This window comes from Nerophis lumbriciformis, linkage group LG02 (genome assembly GCF_033978685.3).
Source record: "Nerophis lumbriciformis linkage group LG02, RoL_Nlum_v2.1, whole genome shotgun sequence".
Classification (NCBI taxonomy): Eukaryota; Metazoa; Chordata; class Actinopteri; order Syngnathiformes; family Syngnathidae; genus Nerophis; species Nerophis lumbriciformis.
In genome coordinates this window covers 19,917,501-19,940,674 of record NC_084549.2, presented here as the reverse complement: position 1 = coordinate 19,940,674, position 23,174 = coordinate 19,917,501, and the positions used below count along the sequence as shown (strand labels likewise).

The following is a 23,174-nucleotide window of genomic DNA, read 5'->3' as shown; positions in this document are numbered from 1 at the left end:
GGGGATCTCTTATTTGGTGATTACCATCTACTGGTCACACTTGTAATTACACCTTGTATCACATACAATCAGTCAGTAAGCACAACTAGAATTAAGACATACACAAGGCGCACCGGGTTATAATGTACATTTTTGAAAAAATGAAATGATTTTAAGTGTACCCCGAAAAACACGGTATTGAACATTGATATTCCACACATTCTCATTTTATACACAAGTACTTTACCTGTACCAATACGTTTATTTAGAACAGAAATACCATGGTCCGTAAACCAGGCACGGGTAGATTTTGCGCTGTGTGCAGGCGCCAAGTCCTGTTGGAACTTGAAATCTCCATCTCCATAGAGCAGGTCAGCAGCAGGAAGCATGAAGTGCTCTAAAACTTGCTGGTAGACGGCTGCGTTGACCCTGGATCTCAGGAAACAGAGTGGACCGACACCAGCAGATGACATGGCACCCCAAACCATCACTGATGGTGGAAACTTTACACTAGACTTCAGGCAACGTGGATCCTGTGCCTCTCCTGTCTTCCTCCAGACTCTGGGACCTTGATTTCCAAAGGAAATGCAAAATTTGCATGGTTGGGTGATGGTTTGGGGTGCCATGTCATCTGCTGGTGTCGGTCCACTCTGTTTCCTGAGATCCAGGGTCAACGCAGCCGTCTACCAGCAAGTTTTAGAGCACTTCATGCTTCCTGCTGCTGACCTGCTCTATGGAGATGGAGATTTCAAGTTCCAACAGGACTTGGCGCCTGCACACAGCGCAAAATCTACCCGTGCCTGGTTTACGGACCATGGTATTTCTGTTCTAAATTGGCCCGCCAACTCCCCTGACCTTAGCCCCATAGAAAATCTGTGGGGTATTGTGAAAAGGAAGATGCAGAATGCCAGACCCAAAAACGCAGAAGAGTTGAAGGCCACTATCAGAGCAACCTGGGCTCTCATAACACCTGAGCAGTGCCAGAAACTCATCGACTCCATGCCACGCCGCATTAACGCAGTAATTGAGGCAAAAGGAGCTCCAACCAAGTATTGAGTATTGTACATGCTCATATTTTTCATTTTCATACTTTTCAGTTGGCCAACATTTCTAAAAATCCCTTTTTTGTATTAGCCTTAAGTAATATTCTAATTTTGTGACACACGGAATTTTGGATTTTCATTTGTTGCCACTTCAAATCATCAAAATTAAATGAAATAAACATTTGAATGCATCAGTCTGTGTGCAATGAATAAATATAATGTACAAGTTACACCTTTTGAATGCAATTACTGAAATAAATCAAGTTTTTCAAAATATTCTAATTTACTGGCTTTTACCTGTATATATATATATATATATATATATATATATATATATATATACTGTATACTTAGAGGAATGTACATTGCACAGCATGTTGTGAATAATAATGTTCAAACTCTATCATTTAAACTAGGGATGTCCGATAATGGCTTTTTGCCGATATCCGATATTCCGATATTGTCCAACTCTTTAATTACCGATACCGATATCAACCGATACCGATATCAACCGATATATACAGTCATGGAATTAACACATTATTATGCTTAATTTGGACAACCAGATATGGTGAAGATAAGGTTTTGTTTTTTAAATTAATAAAATAAAATAAGATAAATAAATTACAAAGATTTTCTTGAATAAAAAAGAAAGTAAAACAATATAAAAACAATTACATAGAAACTAGTAGTTAATGAAAATTAGTCAAATTAACTGTTAAAGGTTAGTACTATTAGTGGACCAGCAGCACGCACAATCATGTGTGCTTACGGACTGTATCCCTTGCAGACTGTATTGATAAATATTGATATATAATGGACCAGAATATTAATAACAGAAAGAAACAACCCTTTTGTGTGAATGAGTGTAAATGGGGGAGGAAGGTTTTTTGGGTTGGTGCACTAATTGTAAGTGTATCTTGTGTTTTTTATGTTGATTTAATAACAAAAAATAAATAAATAAATAAATTTAAAAAAAAAACGATACCGATAATTAAAAAAACGATACCGATAATTTCCGATATTACATTTTAACGCATTTATCGGACATCTCTAATTTAAACCAGGGGTCTTCAACGTTTTCCAGACAGAGGACCCCCAACTGATAAAAAGACGGCGCGGGGACTCCTGACCTGTAAAAATTGTGCATTGAAAATACCCTGGTCCCAAAGATACATTGTTATTGTGCTATACTAAGATTTTCAATTCAAATAATAAAGTATTGCGCCGCTAATAGCAAATTGACAACTAGTTTAAGTTAACTAGTTACCTAGTGCACTAATGGCTGAAAACTAGTGCCGCTAATCGCTAGCAGGCAACTAGAATATTCATTGTTAGCTCCCTTAAATGGTAATATGAAAATCATAATATACTTATTTATTCATGTTATTATTTCAAATCTGCAAGGTACAGTGAGTCGGGTGGTCACTCCGTCATAATTTACAAACTAATGTGTACTTAAAGACATTTACATTTTGTGGGGAAATCGTGGTGATATACAAATAAACATATATTAGATAAACTGTCAATCCTGCGATGAGGTGGCGACTTGTCCAGGGTGTACCCCGCCTTCCGCCCGATTGTAGCTGAGATAGGCTCCAGCGACCCCCGCGACCCCAAAAGGGACATGGATGGATGGATGGATAAACTGTAAATCCACATAACATTTCCCGACCCCTCTGCAGACCCCCTAGGGGTCGCGGACCCCTGTTGAAGATCTCTGATTTTAATGCTATTAAAACCTAAACCCGATGGTTGTATTCTAAATTGAAACATTAATGCCTGTAGAAGAATGTTGATTTAAATTAGTCTAGTCCAGTTTTTCGGAACCATAGAGCCAAACGGCCATAGGCCCCAAAAAATATTTGTTTCCTAGCTCAGGTCTCTACGGGCGCCGGCGGTACTCAGTTGTAATACACTTATCTTATCTTACTGACAGGCTGCAGTGTGTCTCCCATAACAATGTGACATCGGACTATGTTAAGGTAACGTGCGGAGTTCCCCAGGGTTCGGTTCTTGGCCCTGCACTCTTTAGTATTTACATGCTAGGCGACATCATACGCAAATACGGTGTTAGCTTTCACTGTTATGCTGATGACACCCAACTCTACATGCCCCTAAAGCTGACCAACACACCGGATTGTTGTCAGCTGGAGGCGTGTCTTAAAGAAATTAAACAATGGATGTCCGCTAACTTCTTGCAACTCAACGCCAAGAAAACGGAAATGCTGATTATCGGTCCTGCTAGACACCGACATTTATTTAATAATACCACCTTAACATTTGACAACCAAACAATTACACAAGGCGACTCGGTAAAGAATCTGGGTATTATCTTCGACCCAACTCTCTCCTTTGAGTCACACATGAAGAGTGTTACTAAAACGGCCTTCTTTCATCTCCGTAATATCGCTAAAATTTGTTCTATTTTATCCACTAGCGACGCTGAGATCATTATTCATGCGTTCGTTATGTCTCGTCTCGATTACTGTAACGTATTATTTTCGGGTCTCCCTATGTCTAGCATTAAAAGATTACAGTTGGTACAAAATGCGGCCGCGAGACTTTTGACAAGAACAAGAAAGTTTGATCATATTACGCCTATACTGGCTCACCTGCACTGGCTTCCTGTGCACTTAAGATGTGACTTTAAGGTTTTACTACTTACGTATAAAATACTACACGGTCTAGCTCCATCCTATATTGCCGATTGTATTGTACCATATGTCTCGGCAAGAAGTCTGCGTTCAAAGAACTCCGGCTTATTAGTGATTCCCAGAGCCCAAAAAAAGTCTGCGGGCTATAGAGCGTTTTCTATTCGGGCTCCAGTACTATGGAATGCCCTCCCGGTAACAGTTAGAGATGCTACCTCAGTAGAAGCATTTAAGTCCCATCTTAAAACTCATTTGTATACTCTAGCCTTTAAATAGACCCCCCTTTTAGACCAGTTGATCTGCTGTTTGTTTTCTTTTCTCCTCTGCCTCCTCGCCGGGTTATTCCGGTTCCGGTGACCATGGATGAAGTGCTGGCTGTTCAGAGTTGGGACCCGGGGTGGACCGCTCGCCTGTGCATCGGTTGGGGACATCTCTGCACTGCTAACCCGTCTCAGGTCGGGATGATCTCCTGTTGGTCTCCTACTGTCCCCACTATGGACTGGACTCTCACTACTATGTTAGATCCACTAAGGACTGTTCTTTCACAATATTATGTCACTCGACATCCATTGCTTTCGGTCTCCCCTAGAGAGGGGGGGTTACCCACATATGCGGTTTCTCATAGTCATTCACATCGACGTCCCTTATGTGGGCTCTGTACCGAGGATGTCGTTGTGGCTTGTACAGCCCTTAGAGACTTTTGTGATTTAGGGCTATATGAATAAACATTGATTGATTGATTGATTGATGTTGGATCCACTATGGACTGGACTCTCACAATATTATGTCAGACCCACTCGACATCCATTGCATTCGGTCTCCCCTAGAGGGGGGGTTACCCACATATGCAGTCCTCTCCAAGGTTTCTCATAGTCATTCACATCGACGTGCCACTGGGGTGAGTTTTTCCTTGCCCTTTTGTGAGCTCTGTACCGAGGATGTCGTTGTGGCTTGTGCAGCCCTTTGAGACACTTGTGATTTAGGGCTATATAAATAAACATTGATTGATTGACTTCTCAACAACTTGTGGCAGTAATGACAATATCAAAAAAACAGAATAAGTCTGGCACTAAAGTCATAGGAAAGTTTTTAAGCACAAACATTATGACTTAAGTGGTGAAGCTGTATTTTCACTGGCACTTAAATTTTATTGACATTTTATTTATTTATTATTATTTATTCTAAATGTAATTGTTTAATATTAGCACAGTGTAATTGTATGTAAATGTATATTTTTATCATTTTATGAGTTCCTTGTTTTGCAGTATATTTTATAGGTATTTACTTTTGTAATCAGCCTGACCTATTCCTTGACAGTAATCTTTGTGATTAATGCATGGTTTCATATCATTTGACAAGGTTTATCCTGTTAAATTGTAAGTACCTTAGATATAATTATTGAATACGATTAAAATCCAGAATAAGTGGACTAAATTAGTTTTAATATTTGAGAGGGCCCTTCTGTAGTGGAAATTTGGGCCCTGAAGTCAAAAAGGTTAAGAACCCCTGGTCTAATCTAAAGTCATTTGATAATACAGTATTCATGTTACAAGATTCTCTGAGGACCAAAAAGTACTCTGTGATTAACCATATAGTGAAACAATATCAACATTGAATGGCAAATGTGACCAACAAAAATCTACATTTTTTTACCTGTGTGGTCTTCTGGGCTCCTTCAGTTAAAATAACACTTTCAGCAGGGAACATCTGCCTTGATGGAATAAATGTGAAACCAGAAGGCTGAGCTGGGACTCCTCACAAAACCTTTTAGAGAAGAAAAAAGTTTGTTTGTGCACAAATAGACACAGGCGGACCACAAAGTCGTTCAATAAATAATGGTTTATTTCTAGCTGTAATTATTTTCATTTGTACACACACATCCAATTGAAGTGGTTCTAACTTCTCACTGCTGCCAATTAACTGAGAATATATTATGTTTTGTCCCTGCTTCTTAGGGTTTCTTATACTTATTGAGCTACCACCTCAAACACCCTGCGGCAAATTGCCTCTACACATGAGGCCTAATGAGTTTTTTGAAATTCTCATTTAAGTTCAATTGCACGTGCTTGGACACATTTGGCTTACTTGCTTGTCTTATTTGAAATTTGTATGAGAAAACAGTTGACATGCAGTGATCCGCAGAGGCAAATTTAGAGTTGAAGAAGATGAGCCAACATGAATGATGGATGTGCAAAAATATTTTTGTTCGATTTTATTTGTTTTCCTCAAGGTCTATGGCAGGGGTGTCGCGGGCCAGATCATGCCCGCGAACAGGTTTAATCCGGCCCGCGAGATGAGTTTGTTAAATATAAAAATGAGCGCAAATTTTTGAATGAAAGAAACTGCTGTTCTAAATGTGTCCACTAGATGTCGCAATAGCAATTCTATGTATCTTTGTAGATGATGCTACATATGTGCACCAGTCGAGGAAAATGAGCAAACTACATAAATAACATCCTGTAATTTGATTTTGATATTACTTTTTTATCTTGATAGATTGAAAATTAACACCAATGAGTTGACTGACGAACATCATCACATAATTTATTCAGAAAATATAAATAACGACAAATAAAGATAGAATACTAATAACCGCGACATGTAGGTGAAAAAAAACAACAACAACATTATGATTTGAACATTTTCAGAATGTGCTTGTTCTATTTTTAAACAAAGAAAACAATCTGAAGTTATCTTTATTATTAAGTTATCGTGCCGTGTTTTTACTAGTCCGGCCCACTTGGGAGTAGATTTTTCTCCATGTGGCTCCCGATCTAAAATGAGTTTGACACCCCCGGTCTATGGTAAACTGCAGCCAATCCCACTTGACTTCGGGTAAGAGGAGGGCTGTGCCCCGGTCTGGTCACCAGTAGGGATGTCCGATAATGGCTTTTTGCCGAAATCCGATATTCCGATATTGTCCAACTCTTTAATTACCGATATCGATATCAACAGATATATGCAGTCGTGGAATTAACACATTATTATGCCTAATTTGGACAACCAGGTATGGTGAAGATATGGTACTTTTAAAAAAAAAATTAATAAAATAAGATAAATAAATTAAAAACATTTTCTTGAATAAAAAAAGAAAGTAAAACAATATAAAAACAGTTACATAGAAACTAATAATTAATGAAAATTAGTAAAATTAACTGTTAAAGGTTAGTACTATTAGTGGACTCATGTGTGCTTATGGACTGTATACCTTGCAGACTGTATTGATAACTATTGATATATAATGTAGAAACCAGAATAATAACAGAAAGAAACAACCCTTTTGTGTGAATGAGTGTGAATGAGCGTAAATGGGGGAGGGAGGTTTTTTGGGTTGGTGCACTAATTGTAAGTGTATCTTGTGTTTTTTATGTTGATTTAATAAAAAAAAAACAAAAAATAAAAAATACAAATAAAAATGATTCTGATAATTAAAAAAACGATACCGATAATTTCCTATATTACAATTTAACGCATTTATCGGCTATCGGACATCCCTATTCACCAGCCATTCAAATGGAACAATTAGACCAGGGGTCAGCAACCCAAAATGTTAAAAGAGCCATATTGGACTGAAAATACAAAAAAAAAATCTGTCTGTAGCTGCAAAAAATGAAAAGCCTTGTATAAGTGTTATAATGAAGACAACACATTATGTAAGTGTCTATATTAGCTATATTAGCCTACTATCAAAATGACTACAGTATGTGTCGCAGGCTGACGCAAATCTTTGTTGACAGAAATATTGAAATGTAATATTTATTCTACACATTTTTACAACATTCAAAATCATTGGTAAAATGAAGGCTTGTCAGAGGGTGAGATAACTCCTGGAAATTACTGGCTTAGAATGGCCAAAGGCATATAGATGTGTGTGTCCAAGTTAAAGGAAACGGCAGGCTGTCTTCCAGTCAATTTATTACAATCGTTGCAAACTGGGTCACCTTTGCTGTGGCTATACAAACAATAGAAATGCAGTCAATATTACTTACAGACAATGTGTCATGAGACATGCACATATAAATCAAATTAAGAGGACTAAAAGGAAAGTAAATGAGCTCAAATATACCTACACACGAGGCATAATGATGCAATATGTGCATACAGCTAGCCTAAATAGCATGTTAGCATCGATTAGCTTGCAGTAATGCAGTGACCAAATAAATATGCCTGATTAGCCCTCCACACAAGTCAATAGCATCAACAAAGCTCACCTTTGTGTCTTCACGCACAACATTAAACGTTTGGTGGACAAAATTAGACAAAAAAGGAGTGGCATAAAACACGTCTTAGAAAGTCGGAGAAAGTTGCACATGTAAACAAACTATGGTGCGTTCAAGGACCGCCAAAATTAGTAGGACAGAACAGCGCTCGCCAAATAGTCTCTAATCACTGAAGCATGTTTAATATAAACAGCGTGGTTTCTAACAATTAGGGAGGTTTGTGTCATGTTTGCCCTCCTACAGAGACCATATTAAAACATAAAATATATTTTTTCCCTCATCTTTTTCCATTTTCATACAGTTTTGAAAAAGCTCCAGAGAGCCAGGAGGCCGGCGCTAAAGAGCTGCGGGTTGCCGACCCCCGATTTAGAAAAACAAGGGTTCACATTCTATGAACAATTTAGAGTCTCTAATTAAGTCAGCATGCATATTTCTGGAATGTGGGAGGAAGTCGAAGTAGCAAGAGAAAACACACACAATGCAACAGGGAGAACAAGCAAACGCCACTCAGATACCCCAACAGAGATGTGAACTCTCAATCTTCTGACTGTGCAGTCAACATGCTAACCACTCGACAACCATGCAGCCTAACTAAGTATAACTACTAAAATACCTATTTTTCATGTATTTTTTGTTCTTTTTCACAAATTCTAATATTAACTGTTTGAAGATGTACAAACCCCGTTTCCATATGAGTTGGGAAATTGTGTTAGATGTAAATATAAACGGAATACAATGATTTGCAAATAATTTTCAACCCATATTCAGTTGAATATGCTACAAAGACAACATATTTGATGTTCAAACTGATAAACATTTCTTTTTTTTGCAAATAATCATTAACTTTAGAATATGATGCCAGCAACACGTGAAAAAGAAGTTGGGAAAGGTGGCAATAAATACTGATAAAGTTGAGGAATGCTCATCAAACACTTATTTGGAACATCCCACAGGTGTGCAGGCTAATTGGGAACAGGTGGGTGCCATGATTGGGTATAAAAACAGCTTCCCAAAAAATGCTCAGTCTTTCACAAGAAAGGATGGGGCGAGGTACACCACTTTGTCCACAACTGCGTGAGCAAATAGTCAAACAGTTTAAGAACAACGTTTCTCAAAGTGCAATTGCAAGAAATTTAGGGATTTTAACATCTACGGTCCATAATATCATCAAAAGGTTCAGAGAATCTGGAGAAATCACTCCACGTAAGCGGTATGGCCGGAAACCAACATTGAATGACTGTGACCTTCGATCCCTCAGACGGCACTGTATCAAAAACCGATATCAATCTCTAAAGGATATCACCACATGGGCTCAGGGACACTTCAGAAAATCACTGTCACTAAATACAGTTTGTCGCTACATCTGTAAGTGCAAGTTAAAGCTCTACTATGCAAAGCGAAAGCCATTTATCAACAACATCCAGAAACGCAGCCGGCTTCTCTGGGTCCGAGATCATCTAAGATGGACTCTTGCAAAGTGGAAAAGTGTTCTGTGGTCTGACGAGTCCACATTTCAAATTGTTTTTGGAAATATTCGACATCGTGTCATCCGGACCAAAGGGGAAGCGAACCATCCAGACTGTTATCGACGCAAAGTTCAAAAGCCAGCATCTGTGATGGTATGGGGGTGCATTAGTGCCCAAGGCATGGGTAACTTACACATCTGTGAAAGCACCATTAATGCTTTCACAGAAGGCATTGTACATAGAGGTTTTGGAACAACATATGCTGCCATCTAAGCGCCGTTTTTTTCATGGACGCCCCTGCTTATTTCAGCAAGACAATGCCAAGCCACATTCAGCACATGTTACAACAGCATGGCTTCGTAAAAAAAGAGTGCGGGTACTTTACTGGCCCGCCTGCAGTCCAGACCTGTCTCTCATCGAAAATGTGTGGCGCATTATGAAGCGTAAAATACGACAGCGGAGACCCCGGACTGTTAAACAACTTAAGCTGTACATCAAGCAAGAATGGGAAAGAATTCCACCTGAGAAGCTTCAAAAATGTGCCTCCTCAGAACCCAAACGTTTACTGAGTGTTGTTAAAAGGAAAGGCCATGTAACACAGTGGTGAACATGCCCTTTCCCAACTACTTTGGCACGTGTTGCAGCCATGAAATTCTAAGTTATTTATTATTTGCAAAAAAAAAATAAAGTTTATGAGTTTGAACATCAAATATCTTGTCTTTGTCGTGCATTCAATTGAATATGGGTTGAAAAGGATTTGCAAATCATTGTATTCCGTTTATATTTACATCTAACACAATTTGCCAACTCATATGGAAACGGGGTTTGTATTTTGGCACAATATGTGTAATTCTGTCCAGTCAACGTCTGTCCAAATAAACTCAAAACAAACCAAAAAATATGACCAAAACTAGAAATACAATTTATTTTCGGGTGTGATTCACTGCAATACTGCCAGGCTGTTAAGTTTTATTTTTGGTCTGTTGATTTTGTTCACACATTGCACAGCTTTTGTTTTTCTATCGATAAACAGCGATGCTTCGAAGGCAGGGAGGAACTCAACCCTCTTGAATAGTTTCGATCTCAATTTGTATGGTTTGTTAAGTTAGCGCAGTATTAATATGTGGAAAAGACAAATGAGGTAGTTGACACTTAGAAGAGTTGTTATTTATGCTTTATTTTGTGTTTGTTCAATCCTAGATGGGCTGTGACTTAAAGTTTGATTGCCCTTTCTTTTTTACATAAACAGTATGTTAACTAGGCGTTCATTTCAAAATTAAATCTAATTAAAAAAAATAGTTCATCTGTCAGGTTCTGTTGGTCTTGAACTCCAAGATGCAGAGATGGCAGGCATAGCGCAGGTAAAAAATGACTTTAATGTCAAAAAGGAAATAGTGCAACTGGTAAGTGTACATGCAGGGAACATTGACACAGGAGACAATCATCGAGCCCTGACTGGAGGGCGAGGCAGGCATAAATAGCAGCCTGATTGGCAACTGCAACCAGGTGTGCCAGCCTGCCAATCAGGGACAGGTGAGGGGAAACGAGCGCTCAGGGAGACATGCAGGAAGTGGAACTAAAATAAGAGCGCTGACAGGAAATAAACGCAAACTAAGGAAACATAACAAGACGTGAATGTGACAGACCGTCACATCATCAGTTATAAAATAACGACAAAGGGTTAACTAAAAATACATATGGAATTTGCAGAGCGCAAACAAAAAGTGCAAACACGTGAACAAAAACAAAAACAAAAACAAAAAAATTATGCGCAAAGGACACATACTACAAGGAACTGTTCACAGTATAGATAGGACATCCATTAATCCAGTGTTTTTCAACCACATTTCAAATACAGATTATGTAATTTCACCAAATTGGGTTAAAAATATTTTCTGCACACAAGTAATTATAATCCGTAAATAATGTGGCAGAGTAACCATGTTATACTCGTCCATATCAGTAGGTGGCAGCAGGTAGCTAATTGCTTTGTAGATGTCGGGAACACGTCGTGTCATGATCACAATATGCAGACGACAGCGGGAAGCAGTGTGCAGGTAAAAAGGTATCTTGTGCCATACTTGCCAACCCTCCCGAATTTTCCAGGAGACTCCCGAAATTCAGCGCCTCTCCCGAAAACCTCCCGGGACAAATATTCTCCCGAAAATCTCCCGATTTTCAGCCGGAGCTGGAAGCCACGCCCCCTCCAGCTCCATGCGAGTGAGGACAGCCTTTTTTCATGATGGGAGGACAACAGGGTGACAAGAACTAAATCATCCAGACTAGAGATAAATTGTATTATTATGTTTATCTTACCTAAAAATAAATTTATTTATTAATTTAAAAAAAAAAAACGAAATACATGTTTACTATATTTTGCTAAAAACATCAACATTAATTGTATTTTTATTTTTATTTTTTCCTGACTCCTTATTACATCCAGCCATAGAATTATACATTAAAATAAACATATTTGAAATAATTGATTTTAAATTATCATAATAATTCATTTAAAATGACCATATTTAATTATTAAAATAATTGCTTGTTTATCAACAACTTTAGCATTTTATTCATTACATTTTCAAACTCTCAGAAGCCAAATTATGTTATATTCCTTAATATTTATTTATGCAAGTTTGACGTATCAATTATCTAAACACAGTTTTGTTTGCATATTTTCAGGATATATATATATATATATATATATATATATATATATATATATATATATATATATATATATATATATATATATATATATATGAAATACTTGACTGGGTGAATTCTAGCTGTCAATATACTCCTCCCCTCTTAACCACGCCCCCAACCACGCCCCGCCCCACCCCCGACCACGCCCCCACCCCCCACCTCCCGAAATCGGAGGTCTCAAGGTTGGCAAGTATGTCTTGTGCTTAAACCAAAAATAAACAAAAGGCGAGTGCCTTTATAAAAAGGCATTAAAGCTTAGGCATGGCTATGCAAAACGAAACTAAAATTGAACTGGCTGCGAAGTAAACAAAACACAAAATGCTGGACGACAGCAAAGACTTACAGCGTGTGGAGCGGAGACGGCGTCCACAAAGTACATCCGCACGTGACATGACAATCGACAATGTCCCCACAAAGAAGGAAAGCGTCCGCACAACTTAAATAGTCTGGATTGCGAAAACAAAGCAGGTGTGGAGAATAGCGCTCAAGGAAGACGTGAAACTGCAACAGGAAAATACCAACAAAACAGGAAAAAACACCAAAATAGGAGCGCAAGACAAGGACTAAAACACTACACACAGGAAAACAGCAAAAAACTCCAAATAAGTCAGAGTGTGATGTGACAGGTGGTGACAGTACACCTACTTTGAGACAAGAGCTATATTAATGCATGCTTGGTTATGGTTTAAATTCATATCCAACAATTGCGAGAACGACTTTTTATCGTCAATATCGGCTATTGAGTTTTGTTTTTTAATGATTTCTGCTTTTGGTGTGCCTCAGGATTTTTTCAATGAAAAAATCCATCCATTGTCCTACCACTGCTAAATAAAACAGTATTACATCCATTATTTATGCGTGTCTTTGAGAGGTGGATGGACATGGGGTCACTGAGGGACCCCATGTCCATCCACCTCTCAAAGATACGTCGGGGTTTTGCGCCTGTAGCGGGCGGACCGTTCTGTGAGCAACCATAACTCTGTTTGGATTATTAGCTTCACGTCGCGGGCAAACAATGGCGGTTGAGGAAAGAAGGCAAGTATTTTTATTGCTTAACACCGCAACTCAATAATTTGTTTAAATGTGCACTCGTTGTGGCGTTTGTTTGTTTATACGCGCGGGAGCGTTTCCGGATTTGCGGCAACGAGCGGGAAGATGCCCAGAGAATGGTGTTAAAATGTGGGAGAGAAGGGCACCAATGTAATAATTAGAGATGTCCGATAATGGGTTTTTTGCCGATATTCCGATATTGTCCAACTCTTAATTACAGATTCCGATATCAACCGATACCGATATATACAGTCGTGGAATGAACACATTATTATGCCTAATTTTGTTGTGATGCCCCGCTGGATGCATTAAACAATGTAACAAGGTTTTCCAAAATAAATCAACTCAAGTTATGGAAAAAAAGCCAACATGGCACTGCCATATCTATTATTGAAGTCACAAAGTGCATTATTTTTTTTAACATGCCTCAAAACAGCAGCTTGGAATTTGGGACATGCTCTCCCTGAGAGAGCATGGGGAGGTTGAGGTGTGTGGGGGGTGGGGGGTAGGGGGTAGCGGGGGGTATATATTGTAGCGTCCTGGAAGAGTTAGTGCTGCAAGGGGTTCTGGGTATTTGTTCTGTTGTGTTTATGTTGTGTTACGGTGCGGATGTTCTCCTGAAATGTGTTTGTCATTCTTGTTTGGTGTGGGTTCACAGTGTGGTGCATATTTGTAACAGTGTTAAAGTTGTTTACACGGCCACCCTCAGTGTGACCTGTATGGGTATTGACCAAGTATGCCTTGCATTCACTTGTGTGTGTGAAAAGCCGTAGATATTATGTGACTGGGCCGGCACGCAAAGGCAGGGCCTTTAAGGTTTATTGGCGCTCTTTACTTCTTCCTACGTCCGTGTACACAGCGGCGTTTTAAAAAGTCATAAATGTTACTTTTTGAAACCGATACCGATAATTTTGAAACCGATACCGATAATATCCGATATTACATTTTAAAGCATTTATCGGCCGATAACATCGGCAGTCCGATATTATCGGACATCTCGAGTAATAATGCATTTATTTTTATAAATATTTTCGGGAGCTATCATGAGTCCACAGTCTTTCGGTCGCCCACTGGTAGTTGGCTGACTGTTGGTTGTGAAAATATTTTAATTGATCTGCAGTGGAGCCTGATTTTTAAAATGTTAAAATGTCAATGGAGAAAATGGCTCATTTATTACATCTGAGAGAAGACCTGTTAAGAAAAGATGGATGAAGTGGACAATTTATTTCGGGAACAAAATGACGCTTACAGTGTGTTTGGTATAGAAGCACCTTTTTGACAATACCCAGCATACTAGAGGGGTGGGAAAAATGTGTACCGTATTTTTCGGACTATAAGTCGCAGTTTTTTTTCATAGTTTGGCCGGGGGTGCGACTTATTGTCAGGAGCGACGTTTGTGTGAAAATATTAACACATTACCGTAAAATATCAAATAATATTATTTAGCTCATTCACGTAAGAGACTAGACGTATAAGATTTCATGGGATTTAGCGATTAAGAGTGACAGATTGTTTGGTAAACGTATAGCATGTTCTATATGTTATAGTTATTTGAATGACTCTTACCATAATATGTTACGTTAACATACCAGGCACGTTCTCAGTTGGTTATTTATGCCTCATATAACGTACACTTATTCAGCCTGTTGTTCACTATTCTTTATTTGTTTAAAATTGACTTTCAATTGTCTATTCTTGGTGTTGGGTTTTATCAAATAAATTTCCCCAAAAAATGTGACTTATACTCCAGTGCGACTTATATGTTTTTTTCCTTCTTTATTATGCATTTTCGGCCGGTGCGACTTATACTCCGAAGCGACTTATACTCCAAAAAATACGGTATAATAAACATATTTTGTTTTTTTTATTTATAACAATTTTTTTTTTTTTTTTTTTTTTTTTCAGCAAAATATATTTGTATTTATTTATTTCTCTATGGTTTTGCACTATGTCAACGAAGATATCTTTAAATTCCTATGTATTCCCTCCAAAAATTCCAAAAAATATTAAGTTCAAAATAAATGTGGTGTTGATAAGCTGAATTCCACAACAACTAAATGAGTGCAACTACTGTATATTTTGTTTTGTTTTTAGATTGTTAACCACCGGAATAAGGATTTGTGAATTTAGGAATGCTTTATTGACATTGTAGTCAAGACATACCAAACTACTGCAGCAGCTCTGTTACATAAGAGCATGCATGACATATTTGAAAACGGTTTAGATCAGTGGTGTCAAACTCAAATACAGAGTGGGCTAAAATTTAAAACTGAACAAAGTTTGAACAAATTAACCTTTAATGTACTCTACGAGCTATAGTCACGTTCGTTTTTCATCCATTCTAACATTGTTCAGACCCAGTCACAAGATATGTGCGGCTTCTGCACGCACACACGAGCGAATGCAACGCAAACTTCATCAACAGCGATACAGGTTACACTGAGGGTGCCAGTATAAAAAACTTTAACACTGTTAGAAATATACGCCACACTGTGAATCCACACCAAACAACAATGACAAACACATTTCGGGAGAACATCCGTATCGTAACACAACATAAACACAACAGAACAAATACCCAGAATCCTGTGCAGCACTAACTCTTCCGGGACGCTACAAAATACACCCCCGCTACCACCAAACCTCCCTCCCACACACACACACACACCTTGTAGCGTCTCGGAAGAGTTAGTGCTGCAAAGGGTTCTGGTTTAGTGTGGATTCACAGTGTGGTGTATATTTCTAACAGTGTTAAAGTTTTTTATTCGGCTACCCTCAGTGTAACCTGTATCGCTGTTGATGAAGTATGCGTTGCATTCTAATGTGTGTGTGCGTGCAGAAGCCGCACATGTTATGTGACTGGGCCAGCACTCGTTGGGCTGGCTGGCGTTTTGGCGGGCCAGCTTTAGTGTTAATTTGATATTGCCTCAAGGGCCAAATTTGGCCCGCGGGCCACAGTTTGACACCCTTGGTTTAGATTGTTTTGTTGACGCCAGTCTGAGGGGGTAGGGTTTCACTAGGATGCTTCACTTTACTGCGTTACAACTAAAACTAAAAGTATTCGTGATACTTTTGTAACGTACGGCCAACACGTGTTCCTGGGCCGCACATCTCTATTATGCAACAACCTATGATACATTTGTTCAAAGCTACTGCCATTGCAGTTCTACTTGACAGGAGTTGATATATTGATTTTGTTTCCCCTCAATCAATCCAACGTGCAGTTCACCACCATGACATATGTGCTTTGTTTACACTAACACTATTAGGTCAAGACCTGTGAGAGCCTTAATGAGATTTGAAGACAATTTCAGATACAGCACAGGATTGACAGAAAATAATGAAGTAATCAAACCAAAATGGTCTTTAATGTAAATTACTGAATGTAATGACCTTTAAAGCAATGCGTTGTAATTATATCCTTATCGCAATTTTTCAATTTGGACTATTGTCTCTTAAATATGAAGCTGCATTAATGTGTGTTGGCTATTTCCACATTTCTCGCAGACTCACTCAAAGGCCTTGCAGAAAGTCTTCCCAGAAGAGCGGAAGCTATTATAGGATTAAGAATTGGATGCAGAAATAGACCCTCCAGTAGACTGCTGCTTAAAATTCTAAGTGTCTTTTGTTTTAGCAGAAATGTGCATGCAGTAGTGTTGTCCCGATACCAAAATTATTTCAATACTTTTCGGCACATTTCTAAATAAAGGAGACCACAAAAAAAGGCATTATTGGCTTTATTTTAACAAAAAATCTTACGGTACATTAAACATATGTTTTTTATTGCAAGTTTGTCCTTAAATAAAACAGTGAACATATAAGACAACTTGTCTTTTATTAGTAAGTAAGCAAACAAAGGCTCCATGAATTGATTAACATGGACGCCGACTTAAACAAGTTGAAAAACGTATTCGGGCGTTACTGTCATGTCTGTGTAATCATGTTTTGTTTTAGTCATGTTTTGTTTAGTTTAGTTATTGGACTCTTTAGTTTCTGGCTTTTCACTCCCTTATCTTGTTTCCATGGTTACCCATTAGTTTCACCTGTTCCACGTTTGGACTCATTGTGCACTCTTGTTTGTCACCATAGCAACCCATTAGTTTTCACCTGTCACGTCACGCACCTGTTTCACGTTTTGAGTCACGCACCTGTTTTCGTTAATCATGTCTGTAGTATTTAAGTTCATTGTTTTCAGTTTGTCTTTCTGGCGACATCCGGATTCATACCCCTGTCCCACATTTACGCTCTGCACATTCCTGACACTTCGTTTTCATGTCCATCGTTCATGCTGCTCCTTTAGTCCATGCCAAGTAAGATTTTGTTTATTAATGCCACAGTTAGTGGTTTTTTTTGTTCATAGTTTCTGCCTTTGTGCAAGTTTTGTGTTTATAGCCAAGTTTTGTACCCCCACTGTGGGCGCCTTTTGTTTATACCTTTTTGTAGTTTTTTGAGTTAGAATTAAAATGTATTCACCTTCACGCCATGTCTGGTCCAAATCACTTGCATCTTGGGAGAACAAACCACGGTCCCAGTCGTGACAGTTACCATTTAGTGGTCAATTGTACGGAATCTGTGCAATCTACTAATAAAAGTTTCAATCAATTCTAATTTAGCTGCTATGCAGTAGCATATTGTGTCATTTATCATTCTATTATTTTGTCAAAATTATTAAGGACAAGTGGTAGAAAATGAATTATTAATCTACTTGTTCATGTACTGTTAATATCTGCTTACTTTCTCTTTTAACATGTTCTATCTACACTTCTGTTAAAATGTAATACCGTATTTTTCGGAGTATAAGTCGCACCGGAGTATAAGTCGCACCTGCCGAAAATGTATAATAAAGAAGGAAAAAAAACATATATAAGTCGCACTGGAGTATAAGTCGCATTTTTTGGGGAAATGTATTTGATAAAACCCAACACCAAGAATAGACATTTGAAAGGCAATTTAAAATAAATGAAGAATAGTGAACAACAGGCTGAATAAGTGTACGTTATATGAGGCATAAATAACCAACTGAGAACGTGCCTGGTATGTTAACGTAACATATTATGGTAAGAGTCATTCAAATAACTATAACATATAGAACATGCTATACGTTTACCAAACAATCTGTCACTCCTAATCGCTAAATCCGATGAAATCTTATACGTCTGGTCTCTTACGTGAATGAGCTAAATAATATTATTTGATATTTTACAGTAATGTGTTAATAATTTCACACATAAGTCGCTCCTGAGTATAAGTCGCTGACAACAAGCTATCCATACACTTGGGTAGAACGGAATCCATCCTATTTGGGTCCCACATCAACCTTAAGAAAGTCAATGACTTCACTATAAAAGTGGGTGACATTGTTATCACCAGGAAAGATGAGGTCACCTACCTAGGTTCCATTCTAGAGGCTAATCTTTCCTATGATAAAATAGCAACCAAGATAATCAAAAAGGTCAACTAACGAACGAGATTTCTCTATAGAATCTCCTCTCTGGTCAACAAAAGCACCATGAGCATTCTGGCGGGAACTCTCGTTCAACCCTTTTTCGATTACGCATGCACCTCCTGGTACCCTAGCACCTCCAAAACCCTCAAATCTAAACTCCAAACATCCCAGAACAAGCTAGTCAGATTACTTCTAGACCTCCACCCCAGATCCCACCTCACTCTTACCCACTTCTCCAAAGTGGGCTGGCTCAGGGTGGAGGACAGAGTCAAACAACTTGCACTGAGCCTAGTCTATAAAATCCGCTACACCTCCCTGATACCGAAGTACATGTCAAATTACTTCCTTAACGTAAATGACCGCCATAACCACAACACCAGGGGGAGCTCCACTAACCACGTTAAACCCAGATTCCGATCTAACAAAGGTCTTAACTCATTCTCTTTCTATGCCACATCAATGTGGAATGCGCTCCCAACAGGTATAAAAGAAAGGGCATCTCTATCCTCCTTCAAAACCGCAATAAAAGTTCACCTAAAGGCAGCTACAACCCTAAACTAACACCCTCCCCGGATTGTTAATAATCAAATGTAAACAATCAAATGCAGATACTTTTTCTTATGCCTTCTGATCTCTCTCTCTCTCTGCCCACTACTTGCTGTCCATATCCTACCAAGTCAGACCTACACTGTTCCAATATCTATTTCTCTGTTCTCAATTGTTGATGACTGATGATAACAACCAAACCTAACCCCCCTCCACACCCCGGATTGTAAATAATGTAAATAATTCAATGTGATTATCTTGTGTGATGACTGTATTATGATGATAGTATATATGATAGTATATATCTGTATCATGAATCAATTTGGACCCCGACTTAAACAAGTTGAAAAACGTATTCGGGTGATACCATTTAGTGGTCAATTGTACGGAATATGTACTTCACTGTGCAACCTACTAATAAAAGTCTCAATCAATCAATCAATCAGTCGCACCCCAGGCCAAACTATGAAAAAAACTGCGACTTATAGTCCGAAAAATACGGTAATCACTTATTCTTCTGTTGTTTGATATTTTACATTAGTTTTGGATGATACCACAAATTTGTGACCAGTATTTTTCAGAGGGGGTTTAGTACCGAATATGATTCATTAGTATTGCGGTAATATACTAATACCGGTATACCGTACAACCCTAGCATGCAGCAATGTTTTTCATTAGATTTGTGAAAATAAGTCTTGAACCTAACAGGGAAATTACTGAATGCATGTTGTGGTTGTCCTTGTTGGGGCATTGCTCGTACTTAGTCACACTGTGGCATCCAGATTACGTAACTTCTTTACAGTGTGACCTAGAAAATGACGCTGTCCCTGTCGTCAATTGGTAGGTGGCACAGGCTGTCATGCTGTCCAGATCATCAAAATAGTTTACTGTAGAATATCATTGAGTCTGGTTGCAATTGATAAAGAAAAGACAGCCGTAGGATAGTTTATCATTTAATAGCATGCAGCTGCAACCTTGTCCATTATGCTTCATAGTTCCTTTCTCTCCGTGCTATTATAAGTTGTGCAAATGTCAACAGTGGCAACATATTTTGATTTCAAGAAAGTAAAGGGAAGAAATGTGCATTATAACTGTAGTATGTCCTCAAGCCCAAAATACAAAGAACTATATTATACTATATTATCAGAAATCTCTTAAAGAATGATTAATCTGCTTCTTAATGAGCGTCATTGTGGGTCATTGACTCATTAGCGTGCAGATAAGTACCCTGTAATTTCCTTCATTAATCAGAAGTGGTGATGATAAAGAACAGCAATATTAAAAATGTATCACAGGCCTCTCACGCACTGATGTAGATTACAGTCACAATTAGCATATTGAGTTCCGCCGTATCAATAAGTGTTTCCCACAGGACAATTGTCGCTGTACGACACAGAAATAATCGTTGTGGCAGACACCAAGTGGGTAAAGCCACTTTCTGGTGCTTCATTTTGTTTGTTGTTTTTGGTGCTAAAAGTGCTGTTAAAAGCTCCAGAATGTTCACATGTTTATGTTTTTTTTAATGATTTTCTTCTCACTTTTTTCAAGGGTCTTTGAATGCACCACAGTTATGCGTTTGTTACGCTTCAATGACATGCAGTGCAAAGAGTGCTGCTAAAAGCAGCCTTCTGTTTGCAGTAGGTCTGGGCGATATATCGATATACGCGATATATCGCGGGTTTGTCTCTGTGCGATATAGAAAATGACTATATCGTGATATCGGAGTATACGTACTCACGCAGTTGCTTTTAGCTGCTGGCATTACACGAGAGGCTCTTCCCACTCTTTCTTGTGTCTCCTTCTCACAGACAGCAAGCGCACATTCTTACACACGTCACATACTGTCACGTCATACGTCACATACGTATACGCCCTCGCGGCGCAGAGACGTAGCAGCATGGCTAAAGTTAGCTGTGATGCAAGCGGTAATACGAGAGAAAGAAGGTGCGAATCTGGTAACAAATGAAGGAAGAATTAATTCCCAAGAAAAACAGCAGGGGGTCCATCGTCTGGCGGTGGTTTGGCTTCAAGTGGGAATATGTCGAACAGACAACCGTAATTTGTCAAGTGTGGGGCAAAAAACGTTTCTACAAAAAGTAGCATTACTGCTAATATGTAGCATCATTTGAAAAGTCACCCGCTAGAGAATCAAGAGTGCTTACTCCGCATGTCAACATCTCCGTTCGGTGCCACACCATCAAAATGCTGAGGCAAACATTTCCACATCAACACCGTATGAAAAAAATAGTCAACAACAGAAGGAGATAACGTCCGCAGGAACCTACCACATAGCGAAGGACGTACACTATTTGATTTCCTATTATGCAGCTCATTTTTATTTGACAGTTATTGAAATATCTTGTGTGACATGTTTTTAAACTATTGTAGTGGCGTTCTGTACAAAAAGTGCACTTTAATTTAGTGTTGTTTTGATTTGTCATCTTAGTGACATCATGCACAAAAGTGCACTAATAGCTTGTTTTAAAATGTCTCTGACAATCTTGCACTTTCTGTTTTGGAAATGACATGAATGTTTGTGCCACTGCTTAATAACTGTTTAATAAATACTGTTTTGGTCAATTGACTTAGTTGTGATTTCCTTCTCTGGCTGAAAGTTTAAAATGAGCATTTATTAATGCAGTATGAACAAGAATGTTTTATGGAGACACATAGAAACATCATACTGGTGTGATTATATGCATCAAGTGTTCATTCAAGGCGAAATATCGAGATATATATCGTGTATCACGATATGGCCTAAAAATACAGAGATATTAAAAAAAGGCCATATCGCCCAGCCCTAGTTTGCAGTCTGAATTGATGGGCAAGTGTGCAGGTGTACATATTGTTGTTTATTTTCTGGAAAAGGGCTGTGACAACTTCCAGGTATATATTTAAATGTACATTTTCCGAAGATAAAATATGCTCCTTTTGGAGAGGGTGGGGCGTGGTTTCAATTGCAATCTGGGAACGCCTCCAGAATCGAACATCTTTCAGTCGGACTCAAAATACAAGTTTGAAATTTATACCAAAGCATATCCAATACAGTTTTATGGACCACAAGGAAGTGTTTTAAAGGTAGATTAAAATACAATAACAAGATGTCGTGTTTGTTAACTTTAACACACACATTTCGATTTCCTTTGCCACTCCAAACCAGTTAAATCCCAGAAAACATCTCACCCTTTTCTACCAAAAGTCTCTTCACTAGATTTGTTGCCAGTCACTTTTGGAAAACAGTATCAAAAGGGGTCGATTTCTCGCTTATTATAACACTGATCGCTCCTTATACATCTTAATGCTAAGGCTAATAGGCTGTCATGCAGGACTAATGTAAAGCTGCAACACAACAATAATGCAGTGACGTGCAGTCAGGGGAGGCAGGTGAGGCGGGGCCTCACGTGCCATCATGGAAAGAAAAAAAATTTAAAAAGAAAAAAAAATAATTCAATTGTCATATGTATCCAGTGATTATACTATAAAGTTATTTTCCATTTAACTTCACCAGCTTTAGATTATTTTTTATTCTAAATCGCTGAATTTTCACATTTGCCGTTCAAATACTGAGAAGAGACTTGCGGTGAGTCACCAGCCAGTTGAGGCACGTCACTGAGTTGAGCCTCACCATGGATTGCGCAATGACTCGGCTAACTGCTGGCCTGCTGTTTAGTTAGCTGAGGTATATAATGTACAGTGTATTTTGTCAACAACTGTATGTGTGTAACGTATTTCTTGTGCTGAGCAATCATAAAACTGCTGCGAAGAGGCACTGTGTGAGGCTCGCAGTAATCCCGCCTCCTGGCGGTAGAGGGCGGTAGTGATCCCAGAGATCATTCTTGCGACTACTCGGCTGCAGAATAAGTGACCACAAACAGCAACAGTTAGCGATCGTTTATTTTTTCCTCTCGCCTGGACTATTAACATGGAGGATTACATATCTAAAATAAAACAGTTTTCTAAACTGGACTTTCAATCGAAGCAGGAGGTAATAATTAAAGGAAGATCTCCATCAAGACAGAGAGACTTTTAAAACTGAAGAAAGATAAGGAAGACTTCTA

The 23,174-nt window shown here is 38.5% G+C and overlaps 1 protein-coding gene across 2 annotated transcripts in view; it reads right to left on the bottom strand.

Moving 5' to 3' along the window:
• mlip (muscular LMNA-interacting protein) overlaps positions 1-23,174 on the bottom strand; it is a 110,318-nt gene that overhangs the window by 72,268 nt on the left and 14,876 nt on the right. For both annotated transcript variants that reach the window (XM_061956783.1, XM_061956707.1), the window contains exon 3: positions 5,330-5,440. In XM_061956783.1, coding sequence (XP_061812767.1) covers positions 5,330-5,383 — 54 coding nt within the window. In that variant the 5' untranslated portion in view covers positions 5,384-5,440. The remainder of the gene's footprint in view (positions 1-5,329; positions 5,441-23,174) is intronic.